Genomic DNA, 27,030 nt, shown 5'->3' on the forward strand with positions numbered 1-27,030 from the left:
GGGATGTTAAGGCATACCATGGCATCACGTTACTATTTCCTAAAGAATGTTTCCTCTCTTCACAGCATTATGAGATACTTGCTAATCGAACTGCTGCAAACGGCCACTGCATTGATATTTATGCCTGTGCCCTTGATCAGACTGGGCTTTTGGAGATGAAGTGTTGTACAAACCTCACTGGGTATGTTGACCGCAGATATCTGGGGAAAGTGAGGGGTAAGGAAAGAGGAATCAGTGATGGGAACATGGGGATGGGTAAGGTCACCCCACAGGAGCTTTCAGGTAGCCCTGGGCCATGGTTTCAGTGACTGTGGTGTGGGCCCGGGTGTGTTAATCTTACTCCAGGCTCTTGTCTTGCACAGAGACAAGCATTCTAAATTCAGACATGCACATGTATAAGATGCTCAAAGTGGTAAGAAAATTTATTCAGAAAGTGAGAAAGTGAACAGATACGCACCAATGAACATGGATTGCCCCACACAGAGAAATTCCCATCCCGAATGGGCAGCAGGCCAGATGATTGCCAGAAGAGAGGTGGGGTGGCAAGTGGTGTGGTGGGTGGAGAAAGGGCGCCTGGGTAGCACCTCCAGCTATGGGCCCTGCCAAGGAGAGAGAACTTCTCCCATTTGTTGGCCTCTTTTGTGAAGGTGGGGTGGGGCCTCTGCAGGTGTGAAGCTACCTAGGAATTTTATGGCACCTCCTCAAGTTCCATGTGGAGCTTGATAGCCATATGTTCATGACATTCCCCACCATAGGTCCCAGATGAAGCAGGTACATCCCAGGAAAGGGGATGTTTTGATTGACAAGTAAGAGGGTAGAATTACACATGGCACCTTGTAGGACTTCCAGCTCAAGCAGACCTAAGCCAGGTACCATATCAATTGGGGAGGGGGTGTTGGCCCCTCAGAGGAAGAAGCAGATTAGCAGGAGGTCTCAAGGGTTTGCTGTAAGAAGTTACACCAGAGTAACTTCATTTCTTCCTTAAAGTTTTAAGATTCACAGAGAGCAGGCCAGGAAAGCCGGCAAGCGGGGAGTGCATGGCCTTCAGCAGGGTACTTCCTGTGAGCCAGTGGAAGGATAGAGTCTGAATGCTGGAGCAGTGAGGAGCAAACCTGACCTGACTGAGGGACTGTACTTTGTGACCCATACCAAGTACACTGTAAGCCTAGAGGGCGAACTACAGGGTGCTGGTTTGGAGCCTGAGGCTGAACTGTACTCACAGGTCAAGGTGGAAAGCAGTGGTTCTCAGTGTGCACTGGTGCCTGGACCAGCAGCCTTAGGGGTTCCTGGGAGCTGATTAGGAATGTGCTGCCCGCATCCTGTCCCAGACCTGGTGAGTCAGAAGCTCTGGGGAGGAGCGCTCCGGGAGATTGCAGTGCACCTGAAAGGGTAAGAACAGCTGATGGGGCCACTGGTCTGGAGCCGGCTGCACACCAGAGGCACTTAGAGAACTTGGAAAGCTACTCTTGCTTTGGGTCTTGTCCTCCAGAGTCTGATTTCCTTGCATGGGGTGTGGCCTGAGCATCTGCATGTGGGAAAGTTCCTCCAGCAATTCACCCATGAAGTAGAGTTTGAGTCACACAGCAGCAGCCACACCGGGGAGCTTGTTAAAAATGCAGCACCTTGAGCCTTGCTCCAAGTCTGCTGAATCAGAGCTTCATTCGAACAAGATCCCCAGGGAATCTGCATGCACGGGACAGTTTGAGGAGAAGCGGTGTTGAGCGAGCCATGGTGTGGGCCTGAGATTCTGCGTTTGTCACAGGCTCCCAGGTGATACTGCTGGTCCTCATTGGAAAAAAAGGGGTCTGAGAGGGAGCCCAGGTCACTTCAACTGTGCTAGAGAGCAGCAGATGTGTTAGGGGATAGAATTAGTGCCCAGATGACACAGATGGCACTGTCTAAGCGAGCCAGATCTCATGATGAAGTCTTGCCAGGGCCCACCATGAGTTCTTGGCTGTGAGAAGCCACAGGAATGCTGTAGTGCATTGGTGAACTTCCTGAGATGGTCTGTCAGTGTTCATGCGTGTGTATTTCTTCTGTGGGGAGGTGCCGTTGCTTCCATCACGTTCTCCAAGATTATGTTGTTTTCCACACAGAGCATTTCTGCTGAGAAGGTTGGATCAGTGGCTTGGCGGTGCTCACAGGGGAGCAAAAGGCATGGGGGAGAGCACCCGAAACTCAACCTTGGGGAGAATCATTGAAGGAGCTAGTACAGATTAGGCTGGAGACAGACAAACACACAAGAACTGAACTCAAGTTTTGAAGGATTGCTGTGTGGAGAGGGAATCAGATCTGTTCTGTTTGTGGGCAAAGGGTAGACCAGAACCAGGGGCTGGCAGCTGGTCTCAGTATCGAGACCCCCTTCCTGACAGTCAGCGCCCCAGACACGGAGAGGCGGCTTCTCAAGGGCTTACGCTCCCTGCTGCCCGGGGTGGTGACTTGGCAGGTACTCAGGTGTCGTTGAGGGGTGAGTCATGATTTATATGAGTGTGACAAAAGCCTACAACAGCTTTCTCTGTCATGGAGGTGGCCAGCCTAAGGCTGGCATCCTGATTTTATCATAATCAGGAGCTGAAGGTCTCTGATTATATAGAGGATATAGAGGGAAAAACAAACTCAGACTCAGTTTCTCCTGTGCCCTCACAACTCAGGTCGCTTCTGACGCCACATGTGTTTTTGCCCACATACCAAGCTAGCAGGCATGCTGCAGCAGCACACTCCTAATTTAATTAGATCCCCTAATCTACTGGGGGTCCTTTTAGACTGCATAATTTGAAGGCTCAGCCCCTGGGACTGCCCCCACCCCTAAATGCCAGTCACAAGCCCCCAGGTTGGTTTCACGCTGCTTCTGACTGACTGGCTATCAATAAGGATTCCCACTACCCCCTCTCTGTAAGTTTGATTAATTTGCTTAAGTGACTCCTGGAACTCAGGGAAGAACTTAGGATTCCCAGTGGCTTCTTAACAAGGATATCACAAAGGATATGGACAGAGCAAGGTGTGGGGAAGGGGTGTGGTCCTTTCCTGCCCTCCCTGGTTGCATCACACTCTAGAACCCCCAGATGCTCAGCTATCCAGAAGCTCTCCAAACCCTGTCCTATAGGGTTTGTATGGAGACCTCGTTGCATAGACATGATTGAATCTTGGGCAGCAGTAGAAAGTGACTGGACAAAAAGGGTCTGATCAAATACCGGCAGATTCAGTGGAGAAGCCCAGCCTGGCCTGTCCAGATCCTTCTTGGCCTTTCTGGCCAGCATCCTTTCCTTACTGGTATGGGGAAGCTCCCTTCTGAAATGCGTTTTAGGATCAGAAAAGCGTAGGTCAGACACTTCATAGCCATCTCCAAGATGGAAAGGTGGGGCAGATCTGTGTTTCTGAGCCACTTTGGGGAAGAATAATAGTTTCCAAGGCCTACCTTGGAGAGAGAAAGAAACGAGTGAAAGGGCAGAAAGGTCAGAGAGAGGGATGTTGCTTCCTGAGACTTGTTAACGAGGTCCAACTCACCAACCCTTTTCTAGAAACTTAGGAAATAACAAGATCTGTGGATGTTGTTAGCCAGGAACCACTGACGAAACTCAAAATAGATACGCAATGTCTCAGGCTCCTCCTGAGCTGTTCCTGCCCGCTTCACCTGCGGCTGGAGTTCAGGCTGGTTGCTGGAGCTCCAGCCACGTCTCAGCAGTAGGAAGCAGGAAAGGTCAAAGACGGACATGCCCCTTCCCACAGGAATACACCCCACACATCATAAAGGACACTTGAGCAAGCAGAGCCGAGTCGCGGGGCCACGTGGATGGCAGGGTAGGAAATGCGTCTGTATTTCAGGCGGCTATGGAGTACGCGATAAAGGAAGAGGAAGAGAGTGATTATTTGGGGCAAATAGCTGACCCCCCCTCGCTGGAAGGGTCAGGTACTCCAAGACGGGTGGACCGTGTGATTGTTCCTGTGCTCTTCCCTGTTCAGAGATCTTGCTTTAAAATGGCTTCTGGATGCGCAGCTTGCACCAAACTGTGCTGCTCTGCCTACATGCATGACATTTTGAACAGTGTTTTCCTTTAACTTCAATAATGGGTGACTATCATATTGAAAAATGAGGAAAATAATTCTTGTCAAGCATTCAAGGTTTTGAGGCAGTAAATGTGGGTTTCCCACAGGGCTGGTTATTTTCTTATCCCAAAGAACTGTATGAAGGATTGGAGATGTTTTCCCAGTAGATAAATTATTCAAACTGGTGGGTCTGGGGCCAGCATTATGGCACAGTGGGTTAGGTTGCCGCCTGTGACAATAGCATCCCGTAAGAGTGCTGCTTCTTAGCCGGTGCCGCGGCTCACTAGGCTAATCCTCCGCCTGTGGCGCTGGCACCCCAGGTTCTAGTCCCAGTCGGGGCGCCAGATTCTGTCCCCATTGCCCCTCTTCCAGGCCAGCTCTCTGCTGTGGCCAGGGAGTGCAGTGGAGGATGGCCCAAGTGCTTGGGTCCTGCATCCACATGGGAGACCAAGAGAAGCACCTGGCTCCTGGCTTTGGATCAGCGCGCTGAGTGCAGTGTGCCGGCCACAGCGGCCATTGGAGGGTGAACCAACGGCAAAGGAAGACCTTTCTCTCTGTCTCTCTCTCTCTCACTGTCTGCTCTGCCTGTCAAAATAAAAAAATAAAATGATAAAATAAAAGAGTGCTGCTTGTTGTCCTGTGCTCCACTTCCCATCCAGCTGGGAAGGCAGCGGACAATAGCCCCTGTACCCATGTGGGAGACCCAGATGGAGCTCCTGGCTCCTAGCTTTGGTCTGGCCTAGCCCTGGCCATTGCAACCATTTGGGGAGTGAGCCCCTAGTTGAGAGGTCTCTTTCTGTCTCTCTCTATAACTCTGCCTTTCCAATAAGTAAGATCTTTTTTTTTTTTTTTTTTAATAAACTGGTGGGTCTATTCAAGGATTTTTTTCTTTTTCTTTTTCTTTTTAATTTGAAAGACAGAGTTACAGAGAGGCAGGGGCAGAGAGAGAGAGAGGTCTTCTATCCACTAATTCACTCCCCGAATAGCCACAATAGCCGGCGCTCAGTCAGTCTGAAGCTATGAGCCAGGAGCTTCCTCCAGGTCTCCCACGTGGGTGCAGGGGCCCAAGGACTCGGGCCATCCTCAACTGCTTTCCCAGGCCATAGCAGAGAGCAGGATCTGAAGTGGAGCCACTGGGACTTGAACCAGCTCTCACATGGGATGCCAGCACTGCAGGCTTTACCTGCTATGCCACAGCGCTGGCCCCGCAGGTGGCGTCTTCACCCACTGTGCCACAGCGCTGGCCCCAAGGGTTCTTTTTCTTTCACTTTCTTTTTTTTTTTTTTTTTTTTTTTTAATTTGACAGGTAGAGTTAGACAGTCAAGAGAGAGACAGGGAGAAAGGTTTTCCTTCCATTAGTTCACCCCTCAAATGGCCACCACAGCTGGCACGCTGCGCCAATCCGGCGCCAGGAGCCAGGTGCTTCTTTCTGGTCTCCCATGCAGGTGCAGGGGCCCAAGCACTTGGGTCATCCTCCACTGCCTTCCCAGGCCACAGCAGAGAGCTGGACTGGAAGAGGAGCAACCAGGACTAGAACCTGGCACCCATATGGGATGCCAGCGCCGCAGGCGGAAGATAAACCAAGTGAGCCACGGCACCGGCCCCACTTTCACTTTCATTTTGAAGTAATTATAGATTGAGAAAAAGTAAATATAGAGGAAATACGCACAATGCTTCTGTTTCCTTCATCTGGTTTCTCCCAGTGGTAGTATCAGTACCGGGAAACTGATACTGGCACTAAGCAGTTAACAGTACTGCAGACCAATTAACTGTACTGGGCCATATAACTCTTTTAGCTGACCTTGCTTTAGTGTGGTGTATGTGATGGCACGGAGAATTTTGAGTTCTCAGGGGTAGGTTCAAGTCCTGTAATTTTAAAAATAAGAGGATTTAAGCCTCTCTTATTGTTTACTCTACCAAAGTCACTGTTCTGTTAGACATATTTCTAAATGTGTGGCTGAATACTTAATAGTATCGGCACACAGACCTTACTTGGGTTTTACCAGTTTCACAAGCATTCGTTTTTCCTATGTGTGTGTGTAGAGTTCTCTGCGATTTTATCGACTGTATTGAATTGTATAATCACCACAGTGATCAAAACATCAAACTGGTAAGGATTCTATGCTTAATGTTTTAGGAATAGTTTCTTTCCTAAAGTACACAGATTGAACTTGCTGTTTTGTGGACGTGATTTGTTTTGGTAGTCTTCCTTAAACTATTGTTTGTACAAACTGAGGGGGTACTTGAATGGTTTCTGTCAATGCTAATGTTCGCTTTCTTTTTTCTTACCTAGAGGCCACATGGTGATGGGAGATTCTTTCAACACTTCCCTCTTCAAGCAGACATTCCAAAGAATTTTTAGTAAGGATTTTAACGGAGATTTCCGAATGGCGTTCGGTGCTACTTTAGAAGTAAAGGTATGACAGACTTTAAAACGTTAATGGACTCACAGCTTTGTATCTGAACATTTCCCTAGCCATGGATTTAACAAGCTGAATTCAAAACTTTTGGGGGAAAATTTGTACTGAACATATGTAGCCTTCTTTTCTGTCATTCCCTAAGTAATACAGTTTAACAGCTTTTACATTATTTCCTAAATAATATAGCGTAACATAGTATTTACATTGTTTGGGGTATTAGAGTGATGTAGAAATAATTTAAATTATCTGGGGAGATATGCATAGGTTATATGCAAATACCGCGTTCTTTTCTACATGGATTTTGGTGTGTGTAGGGGCATCTGGGACCAGTCCATCTTGGATATTGAGGGATGACTGTGCAGTGTTCCTGCTTACTCATGGTTAGGCTTCCAGCAACCTCAGTCTGTTGGACAGAGATGTAAATGTCCAGACCACAGTGGCTGTCATAGAGTTTATTATTCACATCATCCCTTCGCTTCTCCAGGCTGACCTGCATGTGTGTTAGTACTCAAAACAGAGTGGTCTAGTTCCCCTGCAGACCTTGCAGCACTCTGGAGTTAGAGAGACTATCTATTTTCGCCACTGTAGGAGAGCTGGTGTTGGGGTAGGGGTTAGGAATAGCACTGAAATCCAAGGACAGAGGAATCCACACAGTGGGCAGTGTCCCCCAGCAATCAGTGTGGGGTCCACACTTCCCAGAGCTCTGGTTTTCATTTAGTGACTGTTGAATAGACAGCATTGTGAGTTTTGATTTGTTTTTCCATGAAAGGACTCCTGGCCCTCTACACAGTTAATTCTAAGTCACTGAGAAAACTTTAAAAGGCGCCTTTAGAAAATACGAGTGGAGCTAATACTTACAGAATTGGCAATTATCATTAAGTCATTTAGGTTCAACTTTAATAAACATGGTTGAATTTTTTCTTTTTTTGAAGATTATTTATTTATTTGAAAGATGGAGTTACAGAGAGAGAGGGAGAAATAAACAAAGAAAGAGATCCTCCAACCTCTGCTTCACTCCCCAAATAGCCATAATGGCCAGGGCTGGGCATGGCCAAAGCCAGGAGCCCTATTCTGCTCTCCCACATGGGTGCAGGGGCCCAAGCATCTGGGACATCCACTGTTGCCTTTCCAGGCTCACTAACAGGGAGCTAGATTAGAAGTAGAGCAGCTGGGACCTGAACCAGCAACTATATGGAATGCCAGCCTCGTAGGCGGCAGCTTTACCTGCTGTGCCGGCCCCTTTTTTTCCTTTTTAATATGAAGTGGAATGGGCATTGTTAAAATGAATTCACATTTAAAAATCTGAGCATGGGGGCAAGCATAGTGTCATATTTTCCCTCTGAATTTGTGTTGTAACCATCGTGGGGACAGAGTGGGTCTCAGTGAATTTTAACTTTATACTTGTATATCATTTGTTTTTAGACCTCTCGGGAACTGAAGATTGCAGGAGTCATTGGTCCGTGTGTATCCCTGAATGTGAAAGGACCGTGTGTGTCAGAAAATGTAAGGGAAATTCTTCCTTCATCACCCTCACCCCCTGCTGTAGCTGTAACTGGTTAGAAGTGTTGGAATACGAAGCCTTGCAGTATGTCACGGTAGAGAGTGTCTGTGGGAGGGGAGAAGGGCTAATCCTCGCTGACCACCACAGGTCTGGGGGCTGGCATCATTTCCACCTGTCCATCTGTTTATCTGAAAGAGAGAAATGGAGAGAAGGAGGCATGGAGAAGGTAAGTATCTTGCCTAAGGGTCAGAGCTGACATGGAGGAGCTGGACTCTAGGTTCCCCTGACTCCACTGCCCGTGCTTGGGTCGCTGTGCCAAAAAGCCAAGAGTGTTGTGTTCAGCACCAGGGAACCATTCAACAGCTCCTTCAGGAATAAGCCTGTGTGTTCTTTGCCCTTGAAGTGGTACCTTTATCTCGCTCTTATCTAGTAACGAGCCTTATACAGTGAGATCAGCCTGAGTTGTTGAACAGTAGAAGACACTGTCATGTATGGAGACAGCTGTGTTCACTAAAACCAGATTTTGCGTGTTCGCTTATCATTCAGGTTGGTGGCTTTGCTGGTGGCCCTCACCTTCTGAATATACTTCAGTTGCCAGGGCACAGGCTGTTTCATCTGATGAGGCCTTTGCAGGGCTGCTGTTACGCAGTCATGTCCTTCCCTTTCATCCTCAGTGGGTCGTATACAGGTGCGACAGACCAAGGCCAGGAGCTTCTTCAGAGTCTCCCACATGGGTGCAGGGACCTAAGCACTGGGCCATCTTCTGCTTTCCCAGGCACAATAGCAGAGAGCTGGCTTGGAAGTAGAACAACCAGGATTTGAACTGGCGCCCATATAGGATGCTGGCATTGCAGGTAGAGGCTTAACCTGCTGGGCCACAACACTGGCCCCATGTTATTTGCTCTTTTTGAAAAAACTTCTGAATGTACTGTCTTGTTGAAAAGACAGTGCTGGGTGTCTTCTCTAGTGGAATGTCCCACACTCAATGTGCCTGGTTGTTTCTTTGAACTGGTGTTTAGCTTATGTCTGTCCTCTGTGGATTCCGTGTGAAATGGAGGTTAGCTCTGAAGATGTGACAGATTCAGGGTCATCTTTTGGTCAGTTGTACTTCCTGGCTGATGTGTAGCCCATGCTGTGTCACATCCGGAGGCACTTAGTGCCGTTGTCCCCTGTACTGGTCCTGAGGTTGGATCTGGTGGGGAAGGTCTTTCCATTATAAAAAAACATTTCCCCTTGGAATGTGATTGCAGTGCAATATGAAGATTTTCTTGCCGACGGCCTCATGATTTTAGCCTCATTGGTCATCCTCACTGGAATCAGCTTATTTAATTGGAGGTTATAAAATGATGATTCCCTGGTTCTGTCTTTATAATTCCACCAGTAAAGGCATTTAAAGGTTAAATGCTTAAGTGTATGTTAGTAAGAAAATGGAAGGTTTGGGCCAGCGCCGCGGCTCACTAGGCTAATCCTCCACCTTGCGGCGCCGGAACACCGGGTTCTAGTCCCGGTCGGGGCGCCGGATTCTGTCCCGGTTGTCCCTCTTCCAGGCCAGCTCTCTGCTGTGGCCAGGGAGTGCAGTGGAGGATGGCCCAAGTGCTTGGGCCCTGCACCCCATGGGAGACCAGGAAAAGCACCTGGCTCCTGCCATCGGATCAGCGCGGTGTGCCGGCTGCAGCGCGCTGGCCGCGGCGGCCATTGGAGGGTGAACCAATGGCAAAAGGAAGACCTTTCTCTCTGTCTCTCTCTCACTGTCCACTCTGCCTGTCAAAAAAAAAAAAAAAAAAAAAAATGGAAGGTTTGTAGCCACACTGGGCCTGGTGCCTAGAGAAAGGGTTAGCAAGGCAGGAGGGGAGGCACACGAACTCCTTTCACTTCTTTGATGCTTTTCCCAAGTGTAGTCCTTCAGCTTCCAGCAGGTGTTTTAAAAAGGCCATGAAAGGGTTGGGGTGAATCTGTCCATCTCATGATTGTGCCTAGGAAGTACTGTTGGAACAAAGCAGTGTGCCCTCTATAGCTCTCCACTATAGAGCTCCTGGTTGATTTCACTTAAGAACCTTTCCTGGGGCTGGTGCTGTGGCACAGTGGGTTAAAGCCACTGCCTGCAGTGCTGGCATCCCATACAGGCACCGGTTTGAGTCCCAGCTGCTCTACTTCCTATTCAGCTCCCTGCTAATGCACCTGGGAAAGCAGCAGAAGATGGCCCAGGTCCTTGGGCCCCCATACCCACATGGGAGACCTGGAAGAAGCTCCTGGCTTTGGCCTGGTCCAGCCCTGGTTATTGCAGCCATTTGGGGAGTGAACCAGCAGATGGAAGGTCTCTCTGTCTCTCCTTCTCTCTCTGTAACTCTGCCTTTCAAATAAATAATTAAATATTTTAAGAAAGAACCTTTCCTTTTCCCCTTTGACCATCACTGGTTTTGTGGCCAGGTACGTAGGCTCCTGGCATGGCTTTGTGGAGAGAACATACTAGGGTCAGCTGACAATGTGCAGTGTGGGTGAAGTTGGAGTGAATGAAGAAATAGTGTGACTCTCTAAGTGCATAATCGTGTCACTTTCCCAGCACAGTATTCTGCAGAGTGATGTGAGGTGTTAGAATATGCAGTGCTTAGGCCGGCGCCGTGGCTCAACAGGCTAATCCTCCGCCTTGCGGCGCCGGCACACCGGGTTCTAGTCCCGGTCGGGGCGCCGGATTCTGTCCCGGTTGCCCCTCTTCCAGGCCAGCTCTCTGCTGTGGCCCGGGAGTGCAGTGGAGGATGGCCCAAGTGCTTGGGCCCTGCACCCAAGGGAGACCAGGATTAGCACCTGGCTCCTGGCTTTGGATCAGTGCGGTGTGCCGGCCGCGGCAGCCATTGGAGGGTGAACCAATGGCAAAAGGAAGACCTTTCTCTCTGTCTCTCTCTCACTGTCCACTCTGCCTGTCAAAAAAAAAAAAAAAAAAAAGAATGTGCAGTGCTTGGGGTAGATGCATTTGGCCAGGCAGTTCAGACACCGTTTGGGATACCTACATTCCATGTGTCAGAGTACCTGGGTTCAAGTCTCTGCTCTGCTCTTCATTCCAGCCTCCTGCTAATTTGCATTCTGGGAGGCAGCAAGTGACGGCTTAAGTAGACATGGGCTTTGGCATGGCCAGCCTCAGCTGTTAGGGACATTTTAGCAGTGAAAGAGCAGTTGGGAGTTTCAGGGTCTCTCCTTGCCCCCAACCCCTACCCCCAGCATCTCTAACTCTCTCTGCGTCTTAAATAAAAATAAGAACAATGATGTTTGTATTCACATTTTAGTGAACCTCATGTTTTAGTGAACCTCATGTTTATCACTGAAAGCCATTTAACTAGTCTATAAAATAATCCTCTCATACCACTACAATCCCCTCAGTTCTGTTACAATTTACATATAGCTTTTACCTAAAACAATTGGATAGAAAATTAACATTTTATAGTTAATGTTCTGTAACTATTTCTGATTTTAATAATGATCATGAAAGAAATACATAAAACTTGAAGCTAACTAGATAATTCCTTCTCCTACTATTTACTTCTTCCCCAAACCTGCCTTGATTTGTTATTGACTTCAGTGTTATGTACCATTTTTATAATATATATGATGTAGTGTACACTGGTCACACTACCAACATAATAAAAGCTTAATTTTAAGATACTATAGATTTAAATATTATGTCTTCTTGTCTGTAATTGTGCTTTTTTCAGTAAAAAAAAACTTTTTAATTAGATTTAAATTTTCACCTAAAAGGCGGTATTCTAGGTGACCTGTCCTAAGAGTATCTCGTCAGGACTTCTGCTCAGCAGCTCACCCTGAGGGTGATGTTTGTGTTTGATCATTCCTCTGCCCACCCCAGGAGCTTGGTGTTGCTGGCACAAGTCAGTGGAAAATCTGTGGCCTGGATCCTACCACTACGCTTGGCATCTACTTTGAAGTTGTCAATCAGGTGAGCTGGATTTTTATTTTATTTTTTTTGGTTACATTTTCATGTCTTAATGTCCTATTTTTCATATTTATTACAAACCAGTGACATCTGGTTAACTGCTCCATGAACTGATACCATTTTGATATTGTATGAGATTCTTTAAGAAGTTGATGGAAAATGAAATTAAAAGATATTTATTTTGGTGCAAAAAAAATTTGAAATCAGGGCTGTGTTGTGGTAACATGGGTTAAGCTGCTGCCTGCATCTCTGGCATCCCATATAGGTACCAGTTCAAATCCTGGCTGCTCCACTTCCAATCCAGCTCCCTGCTAATGGCCTGGGAAAAACAGCGGAAGATCGCACCAGTGTTTGGGTCCCTGCCAACTACTTGGGGGACCCAGGTGGAGCACCTGGCTCTTGGCTTCAGCCTGACCCAGCCCTGGCTTTTGGGGCCATCTGAGGAGCAAACCGGCAGGTGTAAGAGCTCTCTAACTCTGACTTTCAAATAAATAAGTAAATTTTTTTAAAAAAGTGAAATTACATAGTTTTTTCATAAGACGTATTTTCTGTGACTGTTTTGAAGACTCCTTATATGTATGAATTTCAAAATTTTTCTTGTACCAAAATAAACTTAGGAGAGTAATGACTTGTACCAGCCATTGTAATGTTGGATTTTTCAGTGTTTCAGTCTTTCCCCAATATTTTCTTGGGTTCAAAAAAAAAAAAAAAAAATCAGAAACCTGCATTACAGGAGACTGATAAAACTGCATAGTTAACACTCTGTGCCCACCACCTGGATTCTGTAATTAGTGTTTTATTGTATTTACTTTGTTAACATATGTGTTGATTTCATCCTTCTTATTTTTGATGCATTTCAAAGCAAATTGAAAGTCATCAGTGTAAATTCACCCTAAACACTTCAGCATGCATATCATTAACTTGAATTCATTGTTAAATGTGCTGTTTTAGTTATTTTTTTTTTTTAAGTGAACATTCTGTATAGAAAAATATGCAAATCTTAAGTGTACCATTCAAAGTGCATCCAGAACCATACTGTCCTGGCCGTGGCAGGCTCTGCCACTGTATTGAAGTCATGCCTGTAACAGTAACAAGATGTCTGGCTTCTTGTCCCTGCAGCACAATGCCCCAATTCCCCAAGGAGGCAGAGGCGCCATCCAGTTTGTCACGCAGTATCAACACTCCAGCACCCAGAGACGCATCCGTGTGACCACCATCGCCCGAAAGTGAGCATTCCCACGTTCTGCATTGGCATTTTCCCTCTGAAGAGATGGTTTAATGTTAGTTTGCCTTTATGGTTTCCATTGTTTGGCTCTTGCCAGTCCTTGAAGTTAACTACCATATATCCATATATATGGGGGTGCTTCAAGGTTTGTGGAAAATGCATTTTATGAAAAAACTGTAGGATTTTAAAAAAAGTTTGTACCAAAATAAACTCATTTTCCATTTTCCACACCTTTTTGAAATAATCTTGTGCATGTGCAGCAGCTTTTTATGTTTAAATAGCTGTGTCGGTATCCAGTATAACTCACTTTGCAAGCCTATTTATGTTTTTCCATGGCTGCATAGTATTGCATGGCATGTGTGGGAAGTATAATTCCTCTGTTAAAGGACATTTCAGGTCCTGCCTGCCAGTCAACTTCATGGTAGTTAAATTTTGATACTGCAAACATTGGAAGGAAAGTGTCCTGTCTCCTGAATAACAGTGGATATTTTCAATCTTTCACATGCAAATCATGAACAGTTTCTCACTGTCATTTGTCTCTTCCCATTTATCAATGAGTTGAGTACTTCTTTATGTTTATTGGCCATATGTATTTCTTCTGTGATAGCCTTGCCCATTTTGCAGAATAGATTTCTTGTTCTTGTTTACTGCATTGCAGAGACTGTAGGTATTCTGGATATAGTTATTGTGTTTGTTGCATACATTTATTTCTGGCCTATGTTGATTTTTATTTTTGTTCATGATGTATTTACCCATCTGGAAAACTTTTGTATATGTGCAAATTATTTTTTTTCCAGGCATGTGATGCTGGGAAGTCATTTTGTGAATTTGTAAACATTTAGTTTTTTTTTAAGATTGAACAAGAGGAAGCAGTGCTGCATTGAATATTTACCTGCATAATGTCCTGAGGACATGGGGAAGTTCTGCTCTCTAATTTTCTTGAGTTTACAGTTTTCAGAGATCACGTAAGGGTGACTGAAAACGTGCATAGAATTCCTGTGATTCATTACTGAAAATGAAGCTCACATCTGTGTGGTCTGAGAGGAAGGAGCAGGATCTATGGTTCTCTATCTAAATGAATATCTGGCTTTCTTGTCTCTCCTGTACATAACTGTGGCCCTGCCTTTGGCATTGTCAGCTGGGCAGATGCGCAGAGTCAGCTCAGGCACATTGAAGCCGCATTCGACCAGGAGGCTGCAGCAGTCCTGATGGCGCGGCTTGGGGTGTTCCGAGCGGAGTCGGAGGAGGGGCCCGATGTGCTCCGGTGGCTGGATCGACAGCTCATCCGACTGGTAAGTTGGGAACAAAGGCATTAGGTTCTGTCTTGATCTCTGATCTACTTTTTTTTTTTTTTTTAAAGATTGATTTATTTATTTGAAAGACTTATAGAGAGGGAGAAACAGAAGAAATCTTCCATCTGCGAGTTTACTTGCCAGATGGCCACAGTGGCCGGGGCTGGGCCAGGCTGAAGCCAAGAGCCATGAACTTCATCTGAGTCTTCTGTGTGAGTGGCAGGGGCCCAAACATTTATTCCAAGCACTAGATGTTCTGAGAGTGGTATGAAAGAAGTGATCAATAATGTATTTTCCCTTCAAGGGCTGATGTATTAATTGAGAAGAAGCAACGCACATTTGGGGAGTGATGCAGATCTGTGCATGTTAAGAACTGAATTGTGAATCCTGTATTTTCCTCCTTATCTGGAAGGTGGTTTTGGGAAATAAAAGTCCAGGCCCAGTGAGTTTAGGGAGATGCTTCATATATTAGTCTGGGTCCAGCCAGGAGTGAGAAATCACACTGTAATTTTTTAAAATATTTATTTAAATATTTGAGAGTCAGAGACAGAGAGCTCCCAGCCACTGGTACCGTGGCTTGGTGCTGGGCCAACCAAAAACCAGGAGCTGGGAATTCAATCCAGGTCTCCAGTGTGAGTGGCAGGCACCCAACTGCTTGAGCTGTCGCTTCAGCCTCCTGCAGTGGCCATTAGGAGGCTGGAAATTGTGAAGCTGGAACTGAAATCCAGGCTCTCATAATGAGATGTGGGCATCCTAACTGCATCTTAACCACTAGGCCAAATGTCAAGATCGCACTGAATACTTTAGGTAGGGAATGTTTTATATAATGGCTGCTACAACAGATGAGTAGCTTGAGGGACTTGTGAGTAATAAATAAAACAGGGCACAGCCACTACTTCTGGGACAGAGAAGAGCCCTCCTCCACCCTACACCCAGGGCTGATCCAGACCTAATTGGGCGGTGATGGCCATGGCTGAGTAAATTTTTCTTAGCAAAGAAGTTGCCATGGTAATATGCCTGAGGAACTTACTAGAATTTGACAAAACCACACCTCTGGGGTCCTGGGGAAAGCTGTTCCCAGGGGAGCGTCTCTGCAGAGGCACGTGAGGGTGCTTAGATAGCTAGCTGCTAGCTGCCATCTGCTCCAGTAGCTCAGTACTGGACAAGCCACAGAGCATCGGGGAGGCTGCTGGGTGAGCACCTGGCCCCAGGAAACACTCGCCTCCTGCAGCCTCCACTGACATACTTTAAAACACTGGGGCATCTGGCAGGGGAATACTGGTTAAAAGGCCCACATGGTTTTTGCAGCAGGCAGAAGGGATGAATTTGGAAGCATGAGGCAACAAATTAACAATTGGCATACCACATCATCCTGTCTTCTTGGAGTGCACAGCATGTGGTCAGAGGTACTGCAAAGCCCAGTGAGGAAAACCATTTCACTTTGTTTAGCTCAGTCATTGCCCTTGCCATTGCATGGAACCATTTTCAAACTCAAATTGAAAATTGCTCCTCTAGAATTGCAAAGACACAAGAGATGACTGTCCAAGTGGTTGGCAAAACCTTTTTGCCTAGTGAGCCTTGAAGCACATTTTTTCCCCATTGATTTGTTTTTATTTATTTGAAAGGCCAAGAGAAGGAGAGACAGAAAGAGAAACAGAGAGAAAGGACGCTGTGATTGTGATCAGAGGCAGTACTTGAACCCAGACACTCTGATATAGGATGCTGGTGTCCCAAGCTGTGTCTTAATTGTCATGCCAAACACCAGCCCCAGACCTTTTTATAAAGAGTAGGCTAATAGAGGAGGAGGCATGGCTTGCTGCATAGTGGCCCAGCATGAACAAGCCTGAGGGAGGTAGCTGTACCTTTCATTTGTATGCTGGGAATGTTGGAAAGATCACTGTCACAGGAAGCCAGGTTGGACAGTTGGACAGTGGGGAACAGAGGCAGTGAAGGTACACCCTAACTGGAACACTGCAACTGCAGGGAGAGAGGGAGACTTGGGTATGACTCTTTTTTTTGTTTTGTTTTGTTTTTAAGATTTACTTATTTGAGTGGCTCAATAGGCTAATCCTCCACCTTGCGGCGCCGGCACACCGGGTTCGAGTCCCGGTTGGGGCGCCGGATTCTGTCCCGGTTGCCCCTCTTCCAGGCCAGCTCTCTGCTATGGCCAGGGAGTGCAGTGGAGGATGGCCCAGGTGCTTGGGCCCTGCACCCCATGGGAGACCAGGAAAAAGCACCTGGCTCCTGGCTCCTGCCAGGATCAGCGCGGTGCGCCGGCTGCAGCGGTGGCCATTGGAGGGTGAACCAACGGCAAAAAGGAAGACCTTTCTCTCTCTGTCTCTCTCTCTCACTGTCCACTCTGCCTGTCAAAAAAAAAAAAAAAAAAAAAAAAAAAAAGATTTACTTATTTGAAAGGTGGAGGTAGAGAGGCAGAGAAAGAGAGAAGTCTTTTTTTTTTTTTCTTTTAAGATTTATTTATTTGAAAGAGTTACATAGAGGGAGAAGGAGAGGCAGAGAAAGAGGTCTTCCATCTGCTGGTTCACTCCCTAAATGGCTGCAGTGGCCAGAGCTGGTCCAGTCTGAAGCCAGGAGGCTCTTCCGGGTCTCCCACACGGGTGCAGGGGCCCAAGGACTTGGGCCATCCTCCATTGCTTTCCCAAGCCAAAGCAGAGAGCTGGATCGGAAGTGGAGCATATATGGGATGCCAGCACTGCAGGCAGCGGCTTTACTCGCTATGCCACAGCGCTGGCCCCTTGGGTATGATTCTTAGCAGGAGTATGGGATCAGTATGATGCTTCAGTTTACATCTACTGTCATCATATAAGAGAAGTTTCAGGGGGAAGGAGCTACTGCTGTGATGGAGGATTTTGCAGGCTCATGGAGCTGAGATGAAGGTAGTGGCAGTATTAACAAAGACAGGAGAAGGTTTTGGACCAGGATGTACTCTGAATAAAGAATTGATAAAACTTGGTAAAATGACTGTAGGCAGAACCAAAAGCCAAAAAGTCAGTGTTCACTCACATTTCAATTGAAGGTAACTACAAGAAAAGTGAGATAGAAAAATGGGAAAATTAGAATTGGAGGGTGGGAGAGTGTTAATCTATTTGTTTTGGATGTGATCGTTTATTTTTATTTTTATGGGTGGATTGTGAACTAACTGGGGAAAGTATGTCAAAGGAATGCAGTCCTGTAGTTGGGTGGAAGTCACAACTGGGATTCGGGGGGGGGGGGGCGAGCACTGGACACTAGGGGAGGGATGGATTTGAGTGACTTCGCTCTGCTTCCAGTGTGCACATGTGGCTAAAGCAGTGAAAAATGGGAGAAGGACGCCAAGAACTGACCTCTGAGGAGTCCACAGTTAGGAGGAAGGCACTGAAGAAGGCGAACAAGGTTTGGTAGGCCAGGTGATGAGGAATAGGTGGGCAGTATTTTAGCAGCTGAGGCATGAAGTTTTGGGAAGTCTGGGAAGTCCGCTGGCTCATGCTGCCAGAAGTTCGAGAAGGTAGGAGCTGTGAAAGCACCTCAGATCTCAGATTTGGTAGGAAGAAGGTAATATTAGAGGTGAGGTTTCTTCAAGTGGAGGCTAGCCTTGTTCTAGTGACCATGTGAAATGTGTGACCAAAAATAAAGGCAGTTTTTCTCTGCATAGATTCGGTCTGGCTGTAAAAGAAATAAAATAAAATAAAATAAATGCAGAAAAAAAAAGGATGACTGTTCAGAAACCTGCCCTGGAAAGGAAGAGAACTGAGTGGTAACTTGAGAGAACATCAGGGTGTATCTCTGACTGCTGTTTCTGTGATCCTGGAGGGTCTTCCTGTGGAAATGGCACCTGAGAGATTACACAGCCCCTCTGTGGCCGGGATGACCTCGGCCAGCATTGAATGGGAGCTGCTAGAGGAGGGGAGCTGCAGTTCCTCTCCAGAGTCTGCATCTTAACCCCCACCCCCCCACACTGTGAGTGGTGGTCATCTGCCTCTTGATGCCTGAGAGACACTAGTCTAGACTCAGTAGGTGGCAGAGTTGAGACTGGAACATAGAGGCCAGCACTGTGGCACAGCAGGTTAAAGGCCTACAGCGCCAGCTTCCCATATGGGCACCGGTTTGAGTCCCAGCTGCTCTGCTGTCTGATTCAACTTTCTGCTAATGCACCTGTGAAAGCAGCAGAGGATGGCCCAAGTCCTTGGGCCCCTGCACCCACCTGAGAGACCCAGAAGAAGCTCCTGGCTCTTGCTCCAGATCAGCTCAGCTCCAGCTGTTGAGGCCATTTGGGGAGTGAACCAGTTTATGGAAGACATCTCTCTGTCTGTCTGTCTCTCTCTGTAACTCTTTCAAATAAATAAATCTTTAAAAAAAAAAAAAAGAAGATGACTGCATTTTAACACCTGACACTATCTTAGTTTTTTGTTTGTTTGTTTTTAATAATATGTTTCCTTTCCACAGTGTCAGAAGTTTGGACAGTATAACAAAGAAGATCCCTCTTCTTTCAGGTTATCAGATTCCTTCTCTCTATATCCTCAGGTAAGTAATACACATTTTTAAGAATTCCTGCAGAGTAACCATTGCAGTAAAGTGAAGAGTGTGTCCCATTTCCAACCTCTATGAGGAGCTGTAGGAGTTTTATTAACTGAAGACCAGGTTGTGTGTGTGAGGCACGACCCCAGGCCCTACAGAAGACAGCAAGAACAGTCAGGAGAAAACAAGTGCATCTAGTGTCCTGAGAAGGCGAAGCAGGGTCTTTGGCAGTAGGCCACAACCAGATCTCTGATTTGCAGAAGTTAGTTCCCTCAGCAGCAAACCAGGAAAGTGAGGGCAAGATGATTTAACAGAACGAAACCACAGTTAGTATGACAGGTTATTAACATAACATGACAAGCGTTTCGCAGTGAGTCTGTGGTTATCCAGCTGCGTCCTATTTAGGCATCGGTAGTTAGCAGCTCTGAAAGTAACTACAAAAGGCTGAAACGAAGCACATGGCTGCCCCTGGGCAAGGGAAGAGAGGAGAGAAGTGGATGGAGCAGGAAGCTGCTCTCATGGACCTAGGTTTCCACGTTTCCCAGACTTCCGCCCTTGTCTGTGAGTGAGCTAGAGCTGAGCTCTGTGGCTGGCTTTGAGGGCTCCATCAAGTACTGAAACCTGGTGCGGTGCCAGCCACCTGTTCAGTGCTTCGTGTGAGCCAGATGACAGCAGGAGCCTGGGACTTGCCGGGGTCTGTGCCCGGCAGGTGGAGGCCAGGTGGAGTTTGTGAAGATCAGAGCAGAGTTGCAGCTCTCGCCCCACCACTGCTATCACAGGTGAGGTCCCAACCCCTGTGGATTTCAGTTTAGAAGGGAGGAGTTGGTCTGGAGAAGTGATTTGCAGTCCTTTCTCCAAGGGGCCCTCCTCAAAAGCTAGCACGTAAAGTAGAGGGACTGGATGCCACTCTGTGCCCATGCACCCCACCCACCCAGTGGCTCCCCCAAGCAGTGCCCTTAGCATTCGCTTCACTGAGATTCTTGAAGAGCAGTTGGAAAACCAGCAGATGAGGTTTTCCTAAGGAGTCTCTGTCAAGGCATTCTAGGATAGACGTCAGGAGCCCAGTCTCTAGAGCCAGTGGCCTGGAGGAGAGTCCCTCGCTGCCACTGCATAGTGCGGTGACCTGGGGCAAGTTGGTCACACCTGTCTGCCTCAGTTTCCTCAGCTGTAAATAAGGAGAACTCGTGGGTTTATTGGAAGGATTCAATGATTCTTGGCAAGCACGTCGTGCCTTGCACGTAGAATCTACTGAATGTCAGGCACGTTAGTCTTTAGTAGCCTGTGGTTTAATTCTGAGCCTCAAGAAGCTTTGTACTTCTCAAGGCAGCTCACTGTCACATGCTGGCAGCTCTACACACTGAGCGAAAAGTCTGCCCCCCAGCCCCCTGTAATTCTTGGGGTGAGGACCATGACCTCCCCAGCATTGTCTCTCCCCTGTACCTGTCACTGCAGCCCCAAGGACTAGCTTGCGCCCTGAGCTCTCATCTGCCCTTCCTAGGCCTGCAGTCCCCTCTCTCTGACCTCCAGCCATCCCATTCATGTCTTTCAGGATCTATCCTCAACTCCACAGCTCTGGGTAGTGGGCTGGCCCATCACCACCCCCACCTGCTGTAGTATTTTCAGTGCTGTGGCTGGTGATGTGAGGATGCCCCAGGGGGCTTTTTCCCCATGGGACCTGACTTCTCCGAGAGCAGATATTCTGTCTGCACAGACCAGATGCTCTGGAAATTAAGTGTTTCTTGACCTTTTCCCTTTCACGTGGAAGCTCTGCCATATCCCGAGGACCTTTAAACATTGTTTAAATCATAGTCAAAAACATGTAACTTTAAAATGCACCCAGAAACGTTAACCATTTGTCAATGTACATTTGGGTAGTGTTAAGTTTATTCACATTGTTACCCAGCAGATCCCAGAGGGTCTCATCTTGGGAAACCGAAATTCTCTTTTTCTTTTTTTTTTTTTAAAGGTTTATTTATTTATTTGAAAGTCAGAGTTACACAGAGAAGGAGAGGCAGAGAGAGACAGAGAGAGAGAGAGATTTTCATTCTGCTGGTTCACTCCCCCAGTTGGCCATAATAGCCGGAGCTGTGCTGATCTGAAGCCAGGAGCTTCTTCTGGGTCTCCCACATGGCCCGAGGATTTAGGCCATCTTCTGCTGCTTTCCCAGGCCACAGCAGAGAGTGGGATCAGAAGTGGAGCAGCCGGGACATGAACCGGCACCCATGTGGGATGCCGGCACTGCAGGTGGCAGTTTTATGCTATGCCACAGCTCTGGCCCCAAGAAAACCAAAATTCTCAACCCATTCAACAAAAGTCTTCATTGCCCTCTCCCCCGACCCCAGGCACCACTTTCTGCTTCCTGTTTATGTGAACGTAGAGACCTTTCTCCTGAAGTTGGGGCTCTGCTGTGTCGGTGCTGAGGTGGGCCGCCTCTGCCGGACCGCAGCAGGGTTGCAGCTTTGTGCCTTTGCCTCTCGCTTTGTGTTTGCAGTTCATGTTCCACCTCAGAAGATCGCCGTTCCTCCAGGTGTTTAACAACAGCCCTGATGAGTCGTCGTATTACAGGCACCACTTTGCGCGGCAGGATCTGACGCAGTCCCTCATCATGATCCAGCCCATCCTCTACTCCTACTCATTCCAGGGGCCCCCTGAGGTAGGTGCTATGTGGGGGCTTTTTGGAGAACTGCAGTCACCTCATATGTCTTTTTTTTTAATTCTCCCCTAGCAAATTTACTTTTAGAACAGAATTTTTAAAAAAAAATATTGAAAACTTTAAGTTTCTGTAGCAACTTAACCTTATTTTTGAGTATTAAAAATATCCATAGGAAAAAGACTGGACGTATAAAGCTGTTTACAAACTATTAAAATAGAGAGTTAGATAATAATCTGAGTGTTTCATAGTAGAAAAATAAGTAACCTATGAAATATTCACAAAAATTATGTAAACATGTTACTGAGAAAAATCGAAACAGCAACTTTTCTAAATGATGTTTTTCAAGAATCCTGCAAAAATAAAGAACTTTATGAAAAGAAACCAAAATATCAATATTTGTTTATGTGAGTGCAGAACAAAATACATTTTGTAGTAAACTTGAAGAACTTGTACTAAGTGTTACTTTGTGTATCAGCATCCATATTCTCTCTCATCTACAGCTGTAATAGATTTGAGAGGCAATATCCCTAGGTGACAAAATGCATTTTCAGCACAAAACTAAGAGTGTTTGGAGAGATTTCCAGGCTCCAGATCACAGGATTCCATGCTACCCCTTCCACTTGCTGAGAGATTACTTGGAGCTGTTTCCCCTGTGCACTTGAGCCTTAGACTGAGCTGGGGGACGGAACGTGGGAGTGTGGTGTGAAGCAGGGAGCCCTTGTCGGCGCCGCCGCCCTGTCCAGGGAGCGGAGCAGTGCGGGACCATCTCCCTCCCACTGGGGCAGTGCGAGGCCGTCTCTCTCCCTTTGTCTGCAGCCAGTGCTCCTGGACAGCAGCAGCATCCTGGCCGACAGAATTCTGCTGATGGACACCTTCTTCCAGATTGTCATTTACCTGGGTGAGGTAAGAGGACAGTGATGTCTTTCTTTACTCTTGCCTTTGTTTTCTTCGGATTTATTAATTTAAGGCTTTCTAAAAATGACATGTGAAACAAGAATTTGAGCTTCGAAAATCCAAACTTTATTCTAATGAATACAGTGGCTGTTAGTCTAATGAATAACATCTTTGCCAGGTGCCCTGGGGTATTTGTATGTTTAATAATATAATATTTGCTGTACGTAAATTTTAGATGGTTCTTTTAAGTCACCATAATTTATTACTTTCTGACTTAATAGGCAAAACTAGTTTGTTCTTCTTCAGTAAACTTTTTGCACATTCTTGCATCTGTTTCAGAGTTATGTTGGAGTTAAGGTTGGAACTAAAGTTTTCCTCTCATGATGTGATGTGACCCCAATAATGTTCCACTACCATGGCCCTGGTGCCTTACAGGGAGAGTCCTTTCTTTCCCAGGGGGGCTCATGATCTGAGAAAGGAATCAGACCTCTGAATTATTTGCATCTCATGGAAAAATCCTTTAATTGAGCATTATGTTCAGTGATGCTTTGTCCCGTACTGTGCCTTCTTTACCTGTGGTAGATTGTTTTGGGGCTTGATTTGGCTTTCTAATGCCTGCACATTAGAAGTGACATCAGATGTCCTGAAAAGATGCAACTTGTGTTTCAGGATTTCCTCAAAGGCTTAGGAAGTATTGGTGCCAACCACTTGCCCCAAATGCTAGACTGTCAGTAATGGGAGCCCAAGAGCCGTGGGTGGACCAGCTGCTCTGCCCACTGGTTCCTTGGATGGCATTCCTGATGACGTAGCTTGCTGTGCCTTCACACCTGCTGTAGACATTCTGACCATTCAGTCTCACTCATTCACGCCTTTGTTAAGTGCTTTCTGTGTGCAGGTGAGGGGTGGAAGTGAGAGAAGTAGTCTGGCATTGTTCTTGCCTTCCTGAAGCCCTGAGTCTGCCGTAAGCAGGTGCTCTTAGGAACCCCTAGATTCAAGTGAGCTTATAGGCATTTCTCCAGTTCACCTGTCAGTCAAAAATTAACACCCAGAAAATGCCAACTGTCAGTTCTGAGAAGGGGAGAGCAGGCTACACGAGGAGACATCTGAAGAGATTTAGTATCGTACAAAGCTACTTCAAAAAAAACCATGGATAGGACAGCGCCGCGGCTCACTAGGCTAATACTCCGCCTTGCGGCGCTGGCACACCAGGTTCTAGTCCTGGTCGGGGTGCCAGATTCTGTCCCGGTTGCCCCTCTTCCAGGCCAGCTCTCTGCTGTGGCCAGGGAGTGCAGTGGAGGATGGCCCAAGTGCTTGGGCCCTGCACCCCATGGGAGACCAGGAGAAGTACCTGGCTCCTGCCATCAGATCAGTGCGGTGCGCTGGCCGCGGCGGCCATTGGAGGGTGAGCCAACGGCAAAGGAAGACCTTTCTCTCTCTCTCTCTCTCTCTCTCACTGTCCACTCTGCCTGTCAAAAAACAAACAAACAAACAAACAAACAAAAAAACCACGGATAGATGGAGTTAAAAGATACTTATTTCAGTGCCAAATATTTTTGAGCTCCATGCATAATTCTTTCATAATTTGCACTTTTCATGAACTTTTTGGAGACCATGTTAAGGGATTTCAAAAATTTTTACACTGAAATAAACTTGCTTTTAATTCCATTTTCCATAAACCCTTCAAAGTATGCTTCTGTCAGTACTTCTGTTAAAACACACTAGTGCACTGGTTACATTTTCTTACTCTCTTTTCCCTCTCGTTCTCTTGTTGTATTCCCTACATTACATATGATTACACTGCAGTTTAATTATAAAGATACAGAAATCAGTTAATGAATATTTCTTCATTTCCTGTGTGTATAAATATTTCCTGGAGCACTTGTTGAGGAATGAGACACAAAGTGGTTCTTAGCTGAGTTGGAGAGAAAAATCATCCTCACTTTCCACATGTTACTCTGTTGCTTCAATGGGTCTCTTTTGACTGAGGACTTCTCACTGGAAACAAGTAACCCCGGGTGGAGGGTCACCCAAGGCTGTCGTCACTGCATGTCCACAAGAGTTTTGGTGGTTCTGTGTTGGTGCAGACGATAGCCCAGTGGCGGAAAGCGGGATATCAGGACATGCCTGAGTACGAAAACTTCAAGCACCTCCTGCAGGCACCCCTGGATGATGCACAAGAAATCCTGCAAGCGCGCTTCCCAATGCCGCGTTACATCAACACGGAGCACGGAGGCAGTCAGGTGGGTAAGCGAGCTCCGGCTCCGACGTGCTCTTCGCTTTGTGATCTGCTTTTACAGCTCCAAATCCAAATAGGTGGTTACTGTCTTACATAGTGACATACCCTGGCATTCAGGTAATCCTCCAGCTGTGACTTTTTAAAATGAGTGGTCAAAATATGCTGCTGTAAAAGTTGAGAATTGCCAGAACAAAATATATATTTCATGTTTTATGATCTTTCAGAAATGGAGAGACAGTGGGCTTTAAGCTAAAGAAATAGGTTTCTGTGCAGTAAACAAAATTTCAGATTTAACCAAAGAACTGAGAAGACCTCATATTTTTTCCTAATATACTAATATTAATGTCACCTTTAATATTTCATTTTTTTACAGGCTCGATTTCTTTTGTCCAAAGTGAACCCATCTCAGACACACAATAACCTGTTTGCCTGGGGCCAGGTGAGAAATTGTCCAGTGTTTGCTTCTTAAACTTGTTTGAAAAATTGTACAGTTGCATCTCTTTTGGCCCATAGATAGAAAAAATTGGGTATTTTGTTGGGGGGTGTGCACTTTAATAGCACAGTGGAGAGGAGTGGAGAGAGGGCTGCCCTGTGTGGGTCCCATCACTGCTAGCATCTCTTATGTCGCCCTGTTTTGTTTTGTGTTGTTCTATTGTCCTTTTATTTGAAAAGCAGAGACAGAGAAATCTTGCATCCATTAGGTCATTCCCCAGATACCCACAACAGCCAGAGGACTAGGTCAGGCTAAAGCCAGGAGCTAGGAACTCAGTTCAGGTCTCCCACATGGGTGGCAGGGACCCAAGTACTTGAGCTGTCATCTGCTGTCTCCTGGAATGCACATTAGCAGGAAGCTGGGTCAAAGCGAAGTAGCCAGGACTCAAGCCAGGCACTCTAGTATGATACCTGGGTGTCCCAAAGCAGTGGCTTACCTGCTGTACCAAATGCCTGCCCCCATTGCGTTTCTTCCTACCCCTTTGAGATTTATTTATTTTATTTGAAAGGCAGAATGATAGAGAAAGAAGAAGAAACAAAGAAAGAGAGATGTCTTCTATTCACTAGTTCACTCCCCAAATGCCTACAACAACCAGGGCTGGGCCAGGTCAAAGCCAGGAGCCAGGAATTCCATCCTGGTCTCTCAAAGGGTGGCAGGGACCAAGTCCTTGGGCCTCTACCACTGCCTTTTCAAGTGCATTGGCAGGAAGCTGGGTTGGAAGCAGTGTAGCCAAGACTTGAACTCCTGTTGGGTGGATTTGGCTGCTGTGGTTTTTGAGAAATCAGTCCAGTATAAAACTTAAGGTGTAAAATTGCTTGTAGTACTCGCTTAGCATCTATTGGATCTTCATAGAGTCTATAGTGGTGCCCCTATTTCATTCCTGATATCGATCTACATGTGTCCTCTGTTTCGCCTTTTCAGTCTTACTTAAGTTTTGGTAATTTTACTGTTCTTCTCAGAGAAGCAGCTCTTCATTTGATTGGCTTTTCCATGTTGTCTTTTCTTTTTAATTCCATCAGTTTTGTCTGCAGACATTGTTTCCTTCCTTCTGTTTGCTTTAGGTTTTTTGGTTTCTTTTTTTTTTTTTTTTTTAATTCTTTTTCTAGGTTCTTAACGTGGGAGACTATATAGTAATCTGAGACTTTTTCCTCTCTTCTAATTTGTAGACTTGCTGCTGTTTTCCTCTCAGCAGTGTTTTAGCTTTGTCCTGTGAGTTTCAATGTCAGCGTATTACTTAGATTCCAAGTATTTGGGTATTTTCTTATGTGTCTGTTACTGAATTCTGTTTTGATTCCATTGTGGTTGAAGAATATACTTTGTATGATTTCAATTATTGCAAGTTTGCTGAGGTTTGTTTTGTGGCCCAGGATGTGGTCTGTGTTGGCTTACATTTCATGGTCACTTGAAAAGAATATGTATTCTGTGGCTGTTAGATGAACGTCCTGCAAGTGTCATTTATAATTGATAGTTATTGAATTGTCTTTATGCCCTTGCTGATCCTCTAGCTTCATCAGTTTTGAGTTGGGGTACTGAAGTTTTCTCAATTTTTTCTTCACACGTTTTGTAGCTTTGTTTGGGGCATACACACGTAAGATTGCTGTCTCTGCCTGATGGATTGACCTTTTTATCATTATATAATGCCCCTGTCTGTCTATGGTAATTTTTTTGCACTGATACCTACTTTATCTGATATTACTGTAGCCATTTCTCTCCCTTGATCAATGTTTGCATGATACAGCCACCTTTTGCTTAATGATGGGGAAATGTTCTGAGAAGTGCATTAACTAGGCAGTTTTTTCTTTTGACAAGCATTATAGTGT

At 46.2% G+C, this 27,030-nt stretch overlaps 1 protein-coding gene across 5 annotated transcripts in view; it reads left to right on the top strand.

Moving 5' to 3' along the window:
• The window catches only part of SEC23B (SEC23 homolog B, COPII component), a 39,485-nt gene that overhangs the window by 11,199 nt on the left and 1,256 nt on the right, over window positions 1–27,030 (top strand). For 2 of the 5 annotated variants that reach the window (XM_008256345.5, XM_002710951.6), the window contains exons 9-19: window positions 66–181; window positions 6,338–6,461; window positions 7,887–7,967; window positions 11,819–11,908; window positions 13,025–13,131; window positions 14,269–14,422; window positions 18,863–18,940; window positions 21,426–21,587; window positions 22,404–22,490; window positions 24,566–24,721; window positions 25,091–25,156. In XM_008256345.5, the coding sequence (XP_008254567.1) occupies window positions 66–181; window positions 6,338–6,461; window positions 7,887–7,967; window positions 11,819–11,908; window positions 13,025–13,131; window positions 14,269–14,422; window positions 18,863–18,940; window positions 21,426–21,587; window positions 22,404–22,490; window positions 24,566–24,721; window positions 25,091–25,156 (1,221 nt within the window). Of the gene's footprint in view, window positions 1–65; window positions 182–1,222; window positions 1,390–6,337; window positions 6,462–7,886; window positions 7,968–11,818; window positions 11,909–13,024; window positions 13,132–14,268; window positions 14,423–18,862; window positions 18,941–21,425; window positions 21,588–22,403; window positions 22,491–24,565; window positions 24,722–25,090; window positions 25,157–27,030 lie in introns of those variants that run through there. The other 3 variants (XR_016216685.1, XR_016216686.1, XM_089308221.1) reach the window with 2 other exon arrangements.

The sequence above is a fragment of the Oryctolagus cuniculus genome, chromosome 11 (assembly GCF_051225735.1).
Source record: "Oryctolagus cuniculus isolate XC-2025 breed Fujian yellow rabbit chromosome 11, ASM5122573v1, whole genome shotgun sequence".
Lineage (NCBI taxonomy): Eukaryota > Metazoa > Chordata > Mammalia > Lagomorpha > Leporidae > Oryctolagus > Oryctolagus cuniculus.